At 42.4% G+C, this 19663-nt stretch overlaps 1 protein-coding gene across 1 annotated transcript in view; it reads left to right on the top strand.

The window, feature by feature from the left end:
- The window catches only part of LOC126235125 (E3 ubiquitin-protein ligase lubel), a 443689-nt gene that overhangs the window by 104222 nt on the left and 319804 nt on the right, over window positions 1-19663 (top strand). The window contains exon 2 of the mRNA XM_049943859.1: window positions 19243-19329. Coding sequence (XP_049799816.1) covers window positions 19243-19329 — 87 coding nt within the window. The remainder of the gene's footprint in view (window positions 1-19242; window positions 19330-19663) is intronic.

Raw genomic sequence — 19663 nt, 5'->3', positions numbered from 1 at the left:
CACTCTCCTTCTCTTCTGTATCTCAATAGCGGGGATATGGCATGCAAGGGACAACGCACTGAGCCACCTGATTTAGAAGACAGCCTATCTTGGTTGCCGCAACTTCTGGTTTATTTACATGATCAGTGCCTTGGTACCCAGCAGAATGACACCTCCTTCCATAGCCTCTGAAGGCAAAAGGGACTCCTGGATGTTCTCAACATATTTGTCTGTTGGGTACATTCGCTTAACAGAGTAAAGGGTATTTAGGAAGGCTGGCAAGACGAAGAATTCGTCAGCACGGATACGTCCCACCTCCTCCAGTGCATGCAGCTCGGCACCAGACAGTAATTCGTTTGCTAAACGAATCTTGAGGATACGCTTTGCGAAAGCCTTTCAGCAGCCCAGTCCCTCTGCTTTGACCTGTCCGTAAATACAGCTACACAGCATATTCAAAAATTCATTAATACTCGAATTACGAACATATACAGGAGTGCTGCCTCTTATGTACCACGTAATTCCTTTTCTTCTAACAGGGAGAAACTTTAGTGGCCAGTGCAGCCCAAACTGAAGAAAAAGCTATGATTTTTGCGCCTAAGCGAGGCCTTACAGCCGCAAGGAAGACGTCATTGAAACATTTTAAGGAATCGTTTCAAATGTGGCAGCAAATAATATCACCGCTATTTTTACACTGTGTTTAAATTTACGTCGTTTCATTGCTTGAAATAGCGTTGCATAATTGCTCGGATTTTGTACGAACTTTGATACTATGACAGAAGTTTGTCTTTTGGAAACAGGACCTCAGCCAAACAATGTTGAACATCAGGGCACCTAAGAAAGGACGAAATGCTCCATTACTGCTACCCACAAGCCTGATTGCAATGCACAGCTGGAAAATGCAACGGGGTCGGCACTTTGAAAAGCTCCGGTAGTAATGGTAGCGGGGAAATGGCACGCGAGGGCCTGCGGCGGTTTTCCGGCTCGTTTCGCCCGCCGTAATTGCTCCGCGTTGGGCAGAGCAGGGTCTTTAGCGGCGAGGGGAACTCCTCTCTGGCCCGCTTCAGGCCCAACGAGGGTCCAGGGCTAAGCCAGCCTACCCACCCCGCCCAGGAGCTGCGACGGTACTAATGACTCCTGCCTGGCTGTTTCACTCTGCTATTTATCCGTGGTGCAGTATTGCTTGTATCTGTCAACCGTAATCAACAAACGTGTACAGTTTGCGAAAATAATTGTCTCTGTACCTTACCATTCGAACCAAATTCTATTACGAACATCTATGACAAAAATGTTCGCCGGAAAGGAGCTCGAACCCACGCGTCTGTGTTTCGCAGGCAGTGTGTAGCCGACTTCGACAACCACGGAAGTCAATCCGACTGAAAGCTGCAACCTGCTACTAGTATCTCTCTACTCATAGCATACTTCACATAGACTCCCTCTGAACACTACTGGACTAGTACCCCTGGGAGAAGAGAAGTAACATAGAGCTAACCACAGATTCTGGAATGTAGTTTCACTCTTTAGCACAGTATGCAACTCCGAGAGGTAATGGTGTTCCACCCCTAAATAAGATACTGCCGTTCAGCTGCCTCTTTCTGCCCCTACCAGTACCTCCAATGTAAATTAATTGAGTCGGCAGCCTCACTACAAAGGGCTCACTCATGTGAGGCAAGGTTAGTTTTTTAAATAGGAATCACAAGCCCTTCTGACAGTCTAGAAGACCCAGAATCCGTTCAGAGCATTGGCGAATTACAAAGACAACAGCGTCGTAAGCTTGAAAATAATAAATAAAATTAGAAAACCTTATAATATGGACATCCTCAGCAGATGGCAAGCTTCTTGAAAAATAAACCGCAAACACCTGTTGTATGATTCTTTAATATTGCTGCCAGTTTCAGAACGTTAGAGTTGTATCTTCAGGTACATCTAATCAAAGAAGAAAAAGAAGAACAGCGCATGAAGGATTTTTAAGGTACATAGGGGGAATATCATATACAACGAATACAAAGGAGGTAATTGGCAGGGACAAATATTTAACTATAGAAGTCAACTTACTTATTTCAAACCACTTACAGGCAAAATTTGGGTGCATTGAACGTCCCACTATTCCCAGTCAAGTTACAATAATTCGTCAAAATAGTGACAAAGTTAAAACACACGAGATGAAGAAGGCGGCCGTAGGAGGAAGTTAACTTCTAAAAAGAACAATAAAATTGTAATTCCAGAAGGGCTGTGCAAGGAAGTTTAATACCTCGGTATGCAGACCATACACACACCACCACATAACCAAGGATGACGTCATAAGTTATCGATAGTGAATATTAATAACCAACATTCCAGAGGAGTCCTGTTTAGATAACAGAGGTAATATTACCACATCTGTTGGTTTTCATTCCCACTATCGATAACTTAATACGTTGGTCATCTTTGGTCCTGTGATGGCGCTAGTGTGTGTGTGTGTGCGTGCGTGTGTGTGTGTGTGTGTGTGTGTGTGTGTGTGTGTGTGTGTGGTGTGTGTGTGTGTGTGCGTACGTTGCCTTTCGACATATGCTCTGCATACCGACTTTTTAAAGGTGCTTGCACAACGCTCTCTCGTTGCATTTGAACCTTGGAAATGACAGGGTATGCACCTGTGCAAATATCGGCAGTTGTCGAAGACATCACTCGACTGCATTCCGCTAAGTTATCTAGAACTCTTCCATTCTGTTATATCTACCACACATAAAGTGAAAACGCTTACAGAGGAAAAGACTATAGAAGAGGATGCACCAATATAAATTGAAAGTCATAATATGAAATCTTCATTATAGTTTTGACAAAAATATTGTTTATTTCTTGTTGATTACATAAGTTAACGACAAGCTTCTTGTTGCGGCATATGTGCCATTATCAAGTGATTCTGCTGATATTACATTTATCTATCATTTATGTCACACAAAGTAAGCTAATTGCTAAGGAATGTGAAAATACGACTAGCATTTCGCTCTACCAATAAGTTACAAACAAAGTTGAGATCAGGAAAAAGCGACGTCCCTGCCTTTTATAACACAGGTGTAGACACAATTTCCTGCGACGACTGCAATGCTTTTTACATCGGACAAACAGGACGAGGTTTCAGCATCAGATCTGAAGAACACACGAGAGATTGCGAAAACAACCACTCAAGTTTCTACCCGCACCTAAAAAATAAAAGTCATAAAGCGAACACATTCGCAAACGCTTTGAAAATTCGACATAGGAAACCGAAATGTCAGTCTATGCACATTTTTGAAGAATTAGAGATTTATGCACACACAAATAGATATCCAAATGACATCCTAAACGAACAGAATGACCTCAAAGATAAAAATTATTTGTGGAACGTTATTAGGACGATAGAAAAAGGATGAACACAACACGATGAACAAAAAAACAATAGGCAACGTTAAGATTACACGACTACGTAAGGCAGAATATCTCTGGCAAGAAATATCTCTACCTGTGTGAGGTATCATTGGAACGATCAGTCGATTAACAAGCGTCAAAAAATAACACGACATTTTTTTAGAAAGTAAATACGTGACCTATATTAACAACAGAGTACATAAAAGAGCTTACGTTCTAAGGTGATTTTTGGATGTCACTCCATCTAGACGTAAGTATAAAATATAATATAAAATCTCATAATACTATTACATAGGCATTGGAACTATCTATAATTTTATAACTGTCAAAAAATAATACGAAATTTCGCCATTATTCTTCTACAGAAAGTACATACGTGACCTACCTTAACAACACAGTACATAAAAGAAATTACGTTCCAAGATGATTAATGGACGTCACTCCATCTTTACATACCGTAGGTATAATGTAAGATAAAATCTCATAGTGCTAGTACTTAGACGTAGAATAAAATTATATATAAACGTAATGTCAAAAGGAACACTTGATAATGGCAGATATGCCGAAACAAACTTGTCGTGAACTTATATAATCACAATAACTAAACATTTTGCAGCTAATTTTATCAAACGTATGAAGAAGATATCGTATTATGACCTTATGCAAGCTGCTGACTCAGCAGAGAAGAAAATAAATTGAAAGTGTTTTATTAATCTCTGTTAATTAATGTCTCATTTACGCATTTTGAAATGTAAGTTAGCCTCAGTAGTTCCCTTGTACACTCAAGGTCCCTCCTGAAAGTTAGTACCGTAGCTGAAAACTGCGTGTCCTCTTGACTTATAACGAACAGAACGCCTTCCTTCTACCCGTAACTAAACTATAGCGAGTTCCCTTCAGTACTTAACCTTCTCCTGCGAGCAGTGCGTCTCTGTTTTTTGCTATCGACGTAGGGCTCCCAACCTCTTCCTTCGTGCTGACTGGAATCTATCGCCTCTCGCCGCATTCACCATTCACACTTGAGGCCGCCAATGCCCCAGACTAACACCGACTGCCAGAGCTCAACCCATGCTCCCGCACTCGAACACACGCTTCACCTTCTTCCTCTTTTAATTGTCTGTCTCTCCAAGATCCCTAAGACCGAGCCCTCATTGCTTACTCGGTTCCCGCGCCTACCTCAACTTCATGCTCGGTCCTCCCAGCTGAATTGCCGATATAGCCGTCGTCCGGGAATCACAAATACCACTTTACAAAAGCGAAGTGACGTTTTGCACACATCTAGCGTTCACAAACAGCGTCCGAGTTCCCAGAGCCGCTACGGTTCCGTAACTGTTCCAGATGACGCATACGCATTGTAGCAAACATTAAGCAACTTTTACAAGATCGACTTTCTTGTCTCAATAAGCCACTCGAGATAAATGTGTCAACCGCAGCGCTCCTGGCGTTATATTGCTGTACATCGTTCGTTTGTTCCGAGTGGTCATTTTCGTTTGCACGTTAGCGCCGAAGCTGCATGTGTTGTGAAAGCTATTTGCTGTGCAGTATGGCACCTGATCTGTGAAAATGAGGTTATGAGGGACAGTACTTTTTACGAAAAAACCGAAATATAATAAAAATGTAGGAACAAGTAACAGGAGTTCATCAAAGACTAAAGCAGAATTAGTAATAGAAGTTCTCGTCAAAGGTCGTGTGGTAAATACTGAAAACTGAAAGAATAGTTTAGTTTCAGATACTTCCCCTCTCTAGTGTCCATTAACCAGAATGATGTTATTCTTCCTGAGGCCGAGTTGCGGCCGCAATCGGTAGTAGGTTTTCCCCTGCTGGCGTTTAACCCAATAATGTCAGACACTGAGTTACAGATTCCCATGAAGTTCCCCCTAAATTTACCGTCACAGAGTTTGGGAGATACAGAGAGGGGTTTGTGCTCAGTTAATCGTGCCTTCCCAGAAGATATGGGGAATAGCTCACTTGGCAGAGAATTCACGGTTATGTGTGTTCACACGTTTAATTTCCTCTAAATCTTCTTCGCACTCAACGCTCTCCTAAAGAGTAAGAGTAATTTAATTTCTGTTTCTGTTCTACGATTATTCATAAAGAAGGGGCACGACTGTAAAACTTTAGAAGAAAAATTACTGTTCGTAGTTGAGTGCGTTGTCAGTCTGCATGCACGTGTCGCAAGCAACGTCAGACACCGGGTTTTAGCAGCGAATGGGCGGAGTCTTCAGTTGGTGTCGGGCTGTCAGGCGGGTGACGTACGGCGCACCTATCACACAGCCGCAGCGCTCGCACGCGATTACGTGCCTCCGCGGATTCCGGCTTCTCCACCCACAAACAGCAGAGCATCACGGAACGCTAGGCGCGAGAAAAGGTCAGGGTTCCCCTCGTTTTAACACCGCTCCTAAAAAAGTAAACTAGCCCGAACGCAAGCAAGCATCTTCATCAAGTACTGCGCTTTCTGGGGAGTGAACTAACCCGTCATGCGTCCACCACAGCATACATCGCTGCCTAGTGTGAACGAGTAGTTTCATTATTTCAGTTGCAGGCAGTTTAAAAGAAACGAGAGTGGAATATCCGCGGCGTAAGAGCGTCACTGTGAAGTAGGACGTTGTTCCGTTTACCACTAGCTGAAGCAAAGTACAGTGCAAGAGTTTGCCAGACATTCCACGTTATTAAAATGCTATATTCTACCTACATAACTCTACATATCACATACGGTACACGCAACGCGGCGGAATCCGAAAAAAAAACATAACAATAATTGCTATAATTGCTAGTCTCGCACTACAGCTCACCTGTGCGACTGAATCCAAGATTGCCTCTCAGAATAGTTGCAGTACGTAGTAATCGGCGGAAAATTATGGAGTAAAACAGAAGCGATATCCGGCATTCCGCGATGAAGGTTATAGACCCTCAGCTGTTCGTAATCTACGCAGACGATTTAGAAGATAATTTGAGCAGCCATCTTAAATTGTTTGAAGATGATGTACCGTGTAGTACAGCCATCAGAAGATCAAAACCAACTGCAAAGTGACTTAGACACTATATCTGAATGGTGAGAAAAGTGGCAATTTTCTCTCAGTAAGGGAAAGTGTGAGGTCATCCACACGACTATAAAAAGAAATGCGTTAAATTTGGATTACACGATAAATCACACAAATTTAAAGGCTGTAAATTCCACTAAATACATAAGAATTACAATTACGAACAACTAAAGAAGAAACGGGAGTCATTTTAGAAGAGATAGGGGATCCAGTATTATAAACAGAATTTAAAAAAGCTTTGGAGGACTTAAGGTCAAATAAGGCAGGAGGGGTAGATAACATTCCATCAGAATTTCTAAGATCATTGGGGGAAATGGCAACAAAACGAGTATTCACGTTGGTGTGTAGAATGTATGAGTCTGGCGACATACCATCTGACTTTCGGAAAAGCTTCAGCCACACAATTCCGAAGACGGTAAGAGTTTACAAGTGCGAGAATTATCGCACAATCAGCTTTTAAGCTCATGCATCCAACTTGCTTACAAGAATAATATACAAAAGATTGGAAAAGAAAATTGAGGATGCACTAGATGACGATCAGTTTGGCTTTAGGAAAAGTAAACGCACGAGAAGGGCAATCCTGACGTTGCGGTTAATAATGGAAGCAAGACTAAGGAAAAATCAAGACACGTTCATAGGATTTGTCGACCTGGAAAAGAGCATTCGACAATGTAAAATGGTGCAAGGTGTTCGAAATTCTGAAAAAAGTAGGGGTAAGCTTTTAGGAGAGACGGGTCATATACAATATGTACAACAGCCAAGAGGGAGCAATAAGAGTGGACGACCAAGAACGAAGTGGTCGTATTAAAAAGGGTGTAAGACAAGGATATAGCCTTTCGCCCCTACTGTTCAATCTGTACATCGAGAAAGCAATGATGGAAATAAAAGTTCAGGAGTGGAATTAAAATTCAAGGTGAAAGGATATCGATGATACGATTCGCTGATGACATTGCTATACTGAGTGAAAGTGAAGAAGAATTACAAGATCTGCTGAACGGAACGAACAGTCTAATGAGTACACAGTATGGACTGAGAATAAATCGAAGAAAGACGAAGGTAGTGAGAAGTAGTAGAAATGAGAATAGTGAGAAACCTAACATCTGGATTGATGGTCACGAAGTAGATGAAGTTAAGGAATTCTGCTACCTAGGCAGTAAAATAACCAGTGACGGAGCAAGGAGGGCATCAAAATTAGACTAGCACTGGCAAAAAGGGCATTCCTGGCCAAGAAAAGTCTACTAGTGTCAAACACAGGCCTTAATTTCAGAGAGAAATTTCTGAGAATGTACGTTTGGAGCACAGCATTGTATGGTAGTGGGACTGTGGGAAAACCGGAACAGAAGAGAATCGAAGCATTTGAGATGTGTTTTGCTACAGACGAATGTTGAAAATTAGGTGGAGTGATAAGGTATGGAATGAGGAGGTTCTACGCAGAATCGGAGAGGAAAGGAATATGTGGAAAACACTGACAATTAGAAGGGACAGGACGATAGAACATCTGTTAATACATCAGGGAATGACTTCCGCGATACTAGAGGGAGCTGTAGAGGGCCAAATCGTTAGAGGAAGACATATTGGAATACATCCAGCAAATAATTGAGGACGTAGGTTGCAAGTGCTATTCTGAGATGAAGACTTTAGCACAGGAGAGGAATTCGTGGCGGGCCGCATCAAACCAGTCAGAAGAACAAAAAAAGAAAAAAAATTATAAATAAATAAAAATAAAAAAATCGAACGATCACATAGATAACGTTGTGGGGAGGCCGAACCAAAGACTACGTTTTATTGGCATTATTGGCAGAACAAATGTTCAAATGTGTGTGAAATCTTCTGGGACTTAACTGCTAAGGTCATCAGTCCCTAAGTTTACACACTACTTAACCTAAATTATCCTAAGGACAAATACACACACAACCATGCCCAAGGGAGGACTCGAACCTCCGCCGGTACCAGCCGCACATTCCATGACTGCAGCGCCTAAGACCGCTTGGCTAATCCCGCGTGGCTATTGACAGAACATTTTGAAGATGTAATAGACCTACTAAAAAGATTATCTAGGTTATGATTGGTCGTCCTCTGCTAGAATATTCGTCTGCTGTATAGGATCCTTACCAGATAGGATTGACGGAGGACATCGAAGAAGTCAAAAGGGCGGCAGTTCGTTTTGTATTAGGACGCGAAATAGGGGAGAGAGTGTCACTGATATGATAAGCGAATCGGCACGACAATCATCAAAACAATGGCGTTTTTCTTTGCGGCGAAATCATTTCACTAAATTTGTCACCAAGTTTCTCCGAATGTGAAAATATTTTATCATCAGCATCCTACATAGGTAGAAGTGAGCATCATAGTCCAATAAGAGGAATCAGAACTCACACAGAAAAATTTATGTTTTCATTTTTCCCACGTGCTGTTAGAGAGTGGAAGGGCAGAGAAATAGTCTGAAGGTGGTTCGAAGAACCCTCTGCCAGGCACTTATCTGTGAATTGCAGTGTAGTCACGTAGTCGTAGATGTAGATGCAGATCACCACTAGGTCACAAAACCCAAAATATAATACTGGTTGTTGAAACTGCACCGCCGTGAAGACTGTATGCAACAAAAGTCAGCTTACGTTAAGTGTACTGCCTGCGTGGATATTCAAATAATTTGCACTTCGTCGCGACCGCACAAACTAAGTAAGTGTGACACCATCTACATCCTCTATATAAGGAAAGCTTACACACCGGGTTTCTTATCCCGAAATCGCGTTTGAATGTTATTTGTTTTGAGAAGATCGTGTTTCAGCTGGCGTCAGAAGCAGAAACGTCTATCAACTCGTCTGGTTTCTACAGTGGCAGGATCGTGGTCCTTTGTGATTATTGTTTACCATTCCGCAAAGTTTTCTGCTTGCATTAGTCGGATTGCAACTCTCATATCATGCTGGTATCGACGGGTTAACGAGTGCTACTCCAGATGTCTAGTCTATAATTAAAGTGCAGTTACTCACAGAGGTCCAGTGTGGGCTTTAACTATCGAATGGCAGTTAAACTTGGCAGATACGCTAATGCATTAATGCAGAATCGATTTACTCTGGAAAAATATTAGGTCCAGTCTTGGCCACCAGGTGCCAATCTGGTGCTATACACTGTTTGTATGATGGTATTACATCCACGCTGTTAGGGAACAATTTGGCTACCGAGAAGATAAACCGTGCTCTATTAGTGAAACTGTTTTATGTGAACGGCAGAGAGTGTCGCCGACTAAAATACTCGAAGACAGACCCGACGTCATTAAATGGTTTAAAGAAGATAGTAATGAAATTCGAAAACACGGGTGAGCTTGTTGTGGCAGCTGGAAGAGGAAGGGGTCCTATCCCGACTGAAGTTATTCACGAGATTGCTGATGCTGTAACTGACCATGCAGCACGTGCCCCGGGTAGTGCTAATGTTCACGCAGTGTCACGAGGATTCTCCATCCCCTAGTCAACAGCAGGGGAAATTTTGCGGCCTATGTTAATACTGGTACCCGTTGAAGATCCAGACGGTGCAGCTACTGAAATTTCATGATCCGCAGCAACGTTCTGAAATTGCTGTTCGGTTTCTGGCACGGGCTGAAGCAGATGACATGTGGCCGGGCAATATTCTTTGAATTTACGGGACACATTTTAGACTACATGATGAAATGAATATACAGAACTGTTAAACTGTTAAACCGCGGTTTCTGCTCGAAGAGTCATGGTGCGGATTCGCAAGCACCATTTTTTGTCTGTCCGCTCTTCTTTGAAGAGAATACACCCAGAAGCCCCGTCAGGTGTACTGTGGCGTCTGCACGTTATCCAGACCTCCTTATACAGCATGTGATTCCTGACTTAGAAGAGCGCAGTTGTGGGGAAATCACTGTTTTCATGCAAGATTGGCCAACATCTCATGTTCCTCGTCCAGTGAAAGATCTGCTTAATGCAACCTTTCACGAACGTGTTATCTCCAGAGGGTTTCCTGATCTGAATCCATGTGAGTTTTGGCTCTGAGAATATCTAAAAGAACACATTTGGCAGGAAGAAGTTCGGTCTCTGCTTGATCTGGAGTCCAGTATGCAGGAATACTTTACTCGGGTTCTACCGGAATTGCTGCGAGCAACTGTTAATCACGTTGTTCTACGGATGCAACATCACGTCGACGTCTCCGGTGCTCATATCGAACAAACTGTGTAAGCGGTGGTTAATAATAAAATCTTTAATAATAAAATCTTTCTGACTTGTTTGACCTTTCTTTCCCATGTCCCGTTCCTAGACCCTTACATAAGGAGATATTTGTATACGTCTTTCGTACATTCACTGAACCAGATTTGCACCTTGTGGCAAAAATTAGAGCTAATTTTTTTCCAGCGTAAATCGATTCCGCATTGACGCATTAGTATTGCTACCAAGTTTCGCTGTCATACGATAATTGCAGCCCACAATGAACCACGGTGAGTAGCTGCACTTTAGTTATAATCACCCGATACTAAACTCAATGATCACACGTGAATATCGCCTGAGACGATAGGCACATGGGCGACTATCCAGCAATGTCACGTGTCTTGAGTCAGCAACTGTCCTTCTTTGCAACCAGACAAGTATCCACGTGGACAGTGCAACGACGTTTGAGCACTACGGACTATCAGCACGCCGACGAAACCATAACCTACCCTCTGCTTGCGCCACTTCATCACTATCAACGTGAAGTCCTAGAAGGTGTTCTTTAAGTTCTGGAAACAATTCAAAATCGGATGGGGCCAAGTCGAGACTGTATGGGAGGTGATCGATCACAGTGAACCCAAGGCGTCGGATTGTTGCAGATGTAGCAATGCTCGTTTGTGGTCTGGCACTGCCATGCCGAAGGAAATGGTGCTCCATGAGTGGAGGAACTCTTCAAATTCGTGCCTTCAGTACTCTGAGGGTCTCGCAGTACCTCGCAGAGGTTATGGTAGGGCCTTTAGGCATGAATTCCAAATTCAAAACACCTATAACATCGCAGAACTCTGTGAGCGTGACTTTACCTGCTGATGGCATGGTCTTGAACGATTTCGGCGTCGGTGATTCTTTGTGGCGGAACTCTACTGATCTCTCTTGCGTTCGGGGTCACTGTGTTGTTGAGGGACCCAACACCCTCGCGCTCAAAAAAGAAATTATTGGCAGATGTTTAGTCTCCTCTGTTTCAATTGGAGACACGGTCTGTTCTGTTAGAGTCTCCATTGCAGCGCTGTTTCTCACGCAGCGACATCGTTACGTTACACACAGCCATGTTACACATTACAATACGGACCTCTCTAGCGGCAGAGACAGAAAGTCGATCGAGTAATATCCATGACGCGTAATACCTCAATCTAACTCAGAACAGATTAAAAAATCCGGAGGCATTACTTCTCATCACGCCCTCGTATACTGTATAAGCATACTAAGTTTTTGAATTTTGTGATAAGGTCTCATGGGACCAAAGTGCTGAGCTCATCGGTACCTAAGCTTACGCACTACTTCAGATAAATTAAACTAAGGACAACACACACAGCCATGCCCGAGGGAGGACTTCAACCTCCGACGGGGAGAGCCACGCGTGCCGTGTCAAGGCGACTGAGACCGCGCGGCGCAGAGTAGGTATAATTTCCTTATTTCCTATCATTTCTGGTGCTGCAATTTTAATGATTAGCAGTGTAATAAGGTGAGAGTAAACTGAAACCTATATACAACATTTAATCTTCGTTTCACCCATTTTTCCATTTGCAGCTATTAATAACTGGTTAATAGAGGTGTGAAGCAACTTGTGATACTGCACACTAATACTCGGACAAAAATACACAAGGTGATTCAACTGTCCCTCCCCACGGGTCCCTGCAACGCCTTCAAATACCATGCGTATTTTCGTATTTTCATATTCTCTCCCTCGTTATATGCAAACTATTAGTGCTACATAAAAAATGGACAAGACCTTTTTATAGGAAATTTGATGTAGTTAAATTTGTACTCGGATATATTTTCTATAGAGGGTGTAGTTTTCGAATTATTCAAGAAAGACGTACAAAAGTGACTTTCAAAGGCGCTTTTCTTGAATAACTCGAAAACCACGATCTCCAGCGAAAACATATCCAGTATAAAATTAAAATAAACTAAATTTCCTCGAAAAGGTCATGTTCATTTTTTCTGTAAGACGAACAGTATGCGCATAGCGAAAGAAGGCAATATGAAAAACTTGCGTGTGGTTTTTGAAGGCATTGTGGACTGCCTAAAATGCGTAGGTAGGGGCAGCTGAATCAATCTGTATATGTAAAAAATAACACTGGAACTTTGAATATGATCGTTTAAACATTATTCTATTTTAACACTTACCAAATAGGTTTCGTTGATGTATATCTCTAAGCAGATTCCAGTAGGGTAAAGACGAACAGTGCCTTTAACGAATGTTTAATGTGTTACTGCTAAATTGACACGTCAGTCTGAATTCCATCACGCGATCGGAGCGGAGCTTTGGCATTGTATTTTGGTGTCTAGGCGCACAGATTCTGTTAGCAAGCGTCCTCTGTTTTGTCCCGTGAGGAGCACTCAACGGCGCCGCCTGCCTTATCTCTCCCTCCCGTATCGGTCGGCACGTGGAGGTAGTTGACGGACGTAAAACCGAAAACTTGCTTCTTCCCACGAGCAAGCGAAATTCCTAGCAGATATCCAACGAACACTTTAACTCGTGTTCTCTCAATAGCGCATATAACGTCGTCAAATAAACCGTGCGTGCAAGTAAATTTTAAGTTCCATCTTCTCTGTTTCACTAATAAATCTGTTCCCTTCCAAAATACATATTTCCTTGGTATTTAAGTCAGTGTTACTAAGAAGTGAGCTTTATATCTATCTAATAACAGCCCAAATTATTTAACAACATGATCATTAATTCCAAATAGGAAATGATAAGGTATGTTGTAGTTTAATATCTTATGGACATTTCATCGAAGACTCAACAGTATTTGTTGGGTAAGGACAAACAGGATCCCCAGAAAGTTACCGGAATCCTACTCCTCCCATGTACAATTTTACTGTCAAAGCTACATGTCGCTTGAGGTTACCAAGAGTCCTCAACACGCACAGCTGGGGCAGCAGATTTACAATATCGCGAATCGTAACTGAGGTGTGCAGCCTTTGAGAAAAACGTGTTAACCTTGTCTCCACGATATTTCATTTGTTACACCGTAGGTAACGGAGCGATTCTGTATTACAAAAGCATATTTATGAGACTCTTCAGCTATAGTACATCATTGCTATATAGAAAAGGTGTCCCGAGGTCTAAGAGAACTAATTGACATTTTTATTCCCGAAGACACCTATTTAACGCCATAAAATAAAAACTTATTGATGTAGGGTTTTGTTATTTCGTTCCCTCAGATATTACCTTCTTCAATGAAGTTAGCTTAGTTCACAAAATAACACTTTCACCAACACTATGGACGGGGTTTTATATTATAACAACCATGTCAGTAATAACCACTCCATTATTCACTTTTACTGCCCATTTTAGTTTCAGTACAGCGTCAGGATAGTTGGTAAAATATCATGTGAAATCAGAGTACATAGAGGGTTAGCGCACTTCGCGGAGCCTGCATGGATAGCAGTTGGATAGGAGACCGTCCCGGTCTGTCGAGTGATCCTGGTACTCGGGATGCACTCAGTCCTTGTGAGGTCAACTGAGGATCTACTTGATTGATAAGTAATGGCTCTGGTCACGAAAACTGACAACGACTGGGCAAGCGGCGTGCTGACCACATACTCCTCCATATCCACGTCCAGTGACGCCTAGGGGCTTGGGATGCCACGGTGAGCAGTCAGTACCGTTGGGCGTTCAAGGCCTGTTCCGACGGAGTATCGCACTTCAGAACAGCAACATTGTTTTGTTGACGTCAACGGAGGAAAGTCACTTTTATACGTTATCAACTATGCTCTGGAAATCATCGACTTGGCTCTCTGCAATAGCTACATCGACCATGAAAGCTGATGTAAAACAAATATTGGTTTGTTAACTTCCTACGTTGACAGAAAAAGTATCAAGAGGTAAGTGATTAATATCAGAGCGAAATTCCAAAGAGCTGTAAACAAAAACAAAACACGTAACACAAGCATCTGCAGCTCGGCTTCTTTTTACGTAGGGATTTGATGTGCATACAAAGTGCAGTGAATTGAGCAGGGAATCCTGTACGATGACGGCTTCAAGAACCAGTTGTGGGACTACCCATGATCTCCAAATCAATAGTCAACTGAACCTGAGTTATAGTTTCAAAGCAGTGTTGCCTGCCTGTTTGTTCTTGACATTCATATAGCTACCAAGTGACGCTCACACAATTGTTGTCCGTAAGAAATTTCTCCGTAAGATATTACTAGATACTAAATACTAGATACTAGATACTAGATACTAGATACTAGATACTAGATACTAGATACTAGATACTAGATACTAGATACTAGATACTAAAACTAGTAATAGAACCCATACAGAAATCATTGAGCTATTTCCCAACACATTCACTATCTTAAATGTAGCACTCGTCGTTCTTTCGAAGCATCTTTTAGTTTTCGTGTGGCGTAGAAGTATAGTGCCTGGAATTGGAGCCAGCGTCTTCCATCTGCATGCGTGTTATCGCTACTGGAAGATATTGCCCAGAAGGCCGGGAAAAAATATGGGAATCGAAGGGAGTACACACGGTTAACAGAATTGGACCGTATGTGAGTGAGCGTTTTCGTTTATTAGCACAATACCAATGTACATCAGCGGCTATACTCAGCAAGCCAGCCTTCGGTGTGGGTTGTGAGTACTTCTGGAATCACTATTTTTCCTCAACTTAGTTGTTACATTTCCTTATGCTACGAGCGAAGAAGGTAGGAAAATAAGGAGGTGGGACCTTGATAAGTTGAAAGAACGAGAGGCTGTTGAGAGTTTCAGATGCAGTATTAGGCAACAGTTGACTGAATCAGCAGAAACGTTTACGGTAGAAGACGAACGGATATCTTTAAGAGATGAAACAGTGAAGGCAACAGAGGATCAACTAGGGGAAAAGACAAGACCAGTAGAAATCCCTGGACAACAGAGGAGATATTGAAATTAATTGATGAAAATGGAAAATATAAAAATGCAGCAAATGAAGCAAGCGAAATGGAATACAAACGATTAAGAAATGAGACTGACCAGAAGTGCAAAATGACAAAGCAGGAATGGTTAGAGGACAAATGTACGGATTTAGAATCATAAGGGAAATAAAGATACTGTCTGCACGAAAATGAAAGAGGCCGTTGGAGAAAATAGAAGCAGCTGTATGAATATGAAGAGCTCAGATGGTTAAAATGGCTCTGAGCACTATGGGACTTAACATCTGAGGTCATCAGTCCCCTAGAACTTAGAACTACTTAAACCTAACTAACCTAAGGACGTCACACACATCCACGCCCGAGGCAGGATTCGAACCTGCGACCGTAGCGGTAAGGGTCGCATCGGTACTCAACAATAGATCGAACAAGTGTTTTGTCAAAATGGCTCAAATGGCTCTCAGCACTATGGGACTTAACATCCGAGGTCATCAGTCCCCTAGAACTTAGAACTACTTAAACCTAACCAACCTAAGGACATCACACACATCCATGCCCGAGGCAGGATTCGAACCTGCGACCGTAGCATTCGCGCGGTTCCGGACTGAAGCGCCTAGAACCGCTCGGCCACCGCGGCCGGCAGTGTTTTGTCAGCCACGTCTTTTGCGGATGAGTTACATTTCATTAAGATTCTTCCAATGAATCTCATCCTGGCGTCTGAAAACTTTAGACTGTTATATGATCCCAAAATGGACGGACCTATTCCTCCTGCTGAACAAGACACCGCTCGAGGTCCCTCGGCTCCGTTGACGAGCGAAATACCTACAGACAAAGTTTTCGATAGTTGTTACTGCACAGGTGCCAAAGAGAGAGTGGGCTACGGGGTCGCTACGCTGACTGTACAGCTATTTACAAAACCTCTCGAGGTCTTCCGAGCTTTCACTGGCGCCCGTCCACGAACGTAATTAGAGAAAGGTAGTACTTAAGCTAAGGTCACATAACAGTGAACCAGTGGTCCAAGAGGGTAGAATACAATCCGTTGCCTGCGTCTTTCTCTTCGCTCAAGCTATATCTGATAATATCTTACGGAGAAATTTCTTACGGACAACAATTATGTGAGCGTCACTTGGTAGCTATATGAATGTCAAGAACAAACAGGCAGGCAACACTGCTTTGAAACTATAACTCAGGTTCAGTTGACTATTGATTTGGAGATCATGGGTAGTCCCACAACTGGTTCTTGAAGCCGTCATCGTACAGGATTCCCTGCTCAATTCACTGCACTTTGTATGCACATCAAATCCCTACGTAAAAAGAAGCCGAGCTGCAGATGCTTGTGTTACGTGAGGCAGCTTATAGACCCTAATGTTTTCGTCGAAGATGAACTGAAAAAGTTTGGCACCGAGCAATTATAGAACCTAACACAAGGTAACGAACGGATGTTGGGTGTCTGAAAGTTGTCAGATGTGACGATCCTGTATCCCTGACAGACAGTTCTATGGCCTACAGCTATACAGCAAAAAACCGTACGAACAATGCACAAAGCACCCAATTCTATGTCTGTCTCATTCGTGAAAGAAACGCAGGAGAAATGACTAACCTTACGCCTTGGTAGCCGTCCTAATATCACTTATCATGATATTATACCCTTAATTACTGGCTTTTAGTCGGAAAGCAAAAAAACTGCAAGTACTCAACTTATCTTTTGACTATTTACTTTCCTAGCAACTTAATACGTTGCAATAGTTTTCCACGAAATTGCCTGTGATACATGTAAATTTTTCTGCCTCTGGGAACAAGCTTATTTATTTCAATTTCGTAGAAATATTTTCTTTCTATCACATTATCACTGCATATTGAACATCATCAAGTAGACTGTGCAATGGTTAAAACATTTGATTTGCATTTGGGGGAAGCGGGTTTCAGAACCTCTTCGGGCAATCAGTGTCCCAGTGTTTATAAAAATCGCTTAGGCAAGTAACGCTGGAATGGTTCCATTGAAAAGTATAAATCAGATTTCATTCCCCATCCTACTTCAAATCGAGCTCTAGCTCCGTCTCTGACATTTAGTAGACGCGGCGTATTACACGAATCCTCCTTTCCTACTTTCTTCATGTAACTGGTAGTAATTTATGAAAGTCCTTCCACCCACGCAGTCATTAAAAAAGCGATTGAAAATTACTTCGTGTGATATCTGGAGCCGGCCGCGGTGGTCTCGCGGTTCTAGGCGCGCAGTCCGGAACCGTGCGACTGCTACGGTCGCGGGTTCGAATCCTGCCTCGGGCATGGATGTGTGTGATGTCCTTAGGTTAGTTAGGTTTAAGTAGTTTTAAGTTCTAGGGGACTAATGACCACAGCAGTTGAATCCCATAGTGCTCAGAGCCATTTGAACCATTTTTTTGATATCTGGACCGTCGATGAATGTGCTGAATCTCCACTAGAAGGCCTGCAATAATTCCCATGTGCCACACGCAGTATTCACACGGTGAGCTTACAGTAGCTAACAAACACGCATATTTGTCGTTGTTTTACAGTGGTTCCCAGCTCTGGTGGAGATATTCGGCACGATGTAATCCTTTTCTGTAGTAACAACTGCTGGATGTGATTTTTCATGACCTGATCGAAGTTTCTATTTTTTCTCTTTGCTGACAGTAAAAGTAACTTCGTTTCATCTTATATTCCCAGGTGTTTTATAGCCTGCTCGTGTAGCTTTACGAGCTAGCCTCATATAGAAATGTTCCGATCAGTGGAGGGAACGAATGCAGAACTGTGTATTCAGTCAGCTGCAACTTTGAACGTACCTGTTGTATGCACAAATTTGCGGCGTTAGTCTCTTTTTATTTTACCCAACCGCAAACACGAGATTTTCTGCGTGAGAGCGGGAAATGACTATAGTAAATTTCTCAGTATAGTGGCACAGTTCAAAGTTAGAAAACAATTGCATAATAATATCCCTCGAGAAATAATCCTTGGCAATAGGAACAGTCTCATTTTGTTATCTCACTGCAAAAATGTTTCATCATTAACATCGGTTTTCTGCTATGGTAGATCCATCGCTTTTTTTTTATAGCTGCTGTATGTGCTACTGTCCTCCATATCATCTACTATCTGAAATCCCGTCCTCCACAGGGTCAACTACCCTTCCATATACCCTCCAAAGATTGTTTTTAGAAGCCTCTTTTTCTTTCTTAATATGAGTCCTATCCAGTTTTTCTCTTCTTTTTAACACATTCAGAAATTGTCTCCGTTTTCCCATTCTTATCAGTGCCTCCTCATTTTCCAACCCCACCTATCCAACTTATTATCTCCGTGACTTATTATCTCTATCCTTCGCCTCGTCGACATCCCAAAAGTTTTGCTACATATCTTTTCTTCCCTACCTACGTTTAAGCACAACACAGGAAGGCATTCCATTTAAAACACTTTATCGCATTTCTCCTCTTTGTTCGTATTGCTTCTGGAACCCTTTTTCTTACGAAATGCCTCTTTCACCGTTGGTACGATTTTAGTTCATTCAGCATTATCTTTACCCTTTTATTTCCTCATAATTGTATCACTTTTGTTTCCTTTGTATTGAATTTCATTTCGTAGCCCTTTCCTTTGGTTTCAGTAACATCTACCGGCTTAACAATTCTTTTTCATCCGTTGCTAGAAGGATTATGTCTTCTGTATACCTGTATCCTCTTAGTAGAAAGTTTGCATCACCATTTGTGAAGTGAATCTTGTGAGTAATTGAGTCAATGTGTTGCTAACCACGTGTATCTGTTTTCCAGAGCGCCGGCAGCGAGCGATGGCGGCCGATGGCCATCTCGAACCCGTCGACGCGTCTTCGCGCGGCCAGGGCGATGCCTGCCTGGGTGGTAAGTTCACTGGCCTCCCCACGCCAGCGCAGCGGCCGGGTCTGCACGTGACTCCGATATCTACGTGGCATTTCAGCGTTAGCTCGAAATACCAGAGGCACGTGCTAAGGCTGTCTCTCAATCAGGAGCCCCACAGCCATAGTGTTGAAGTTATCCAGGGAAAATTAACCGTTATCAGTTCTGAATTGGAAATATTAATACGGCTTAGGACTGTATGCGCATTACTACGACAAAAATTTTAATGCGGTATAAATGATATACCACTAACATAAAATTGTCTCTTTTCTGTTTTAAAAATATTTTTATAGTAATTTTTCTTTCTTGAATCTCGTTT

Source organism: Schistocerca nitens, chromosome 2 (genome assembly GCF_023898315.1).
Source record: "Schistocerca nitens isolate TAMUIC-IGC-003100 chromosome 2, iqSchNite1.1, whole genome shotgun sequence".
In the NCBI taxonomy this organism is placed as follows: domain Eukaryota; kingdom Metazoa; phylum Arthropoda; class Insecta; order Orthoptera; family Acrididae; genus Schistocerca; species Schistocerca nitens.
The sequence above is the reverse complement of the archived record's forward strand: the minus strand, read 5'-3'. Positions and strand labels throughout refer to the sequence as shown.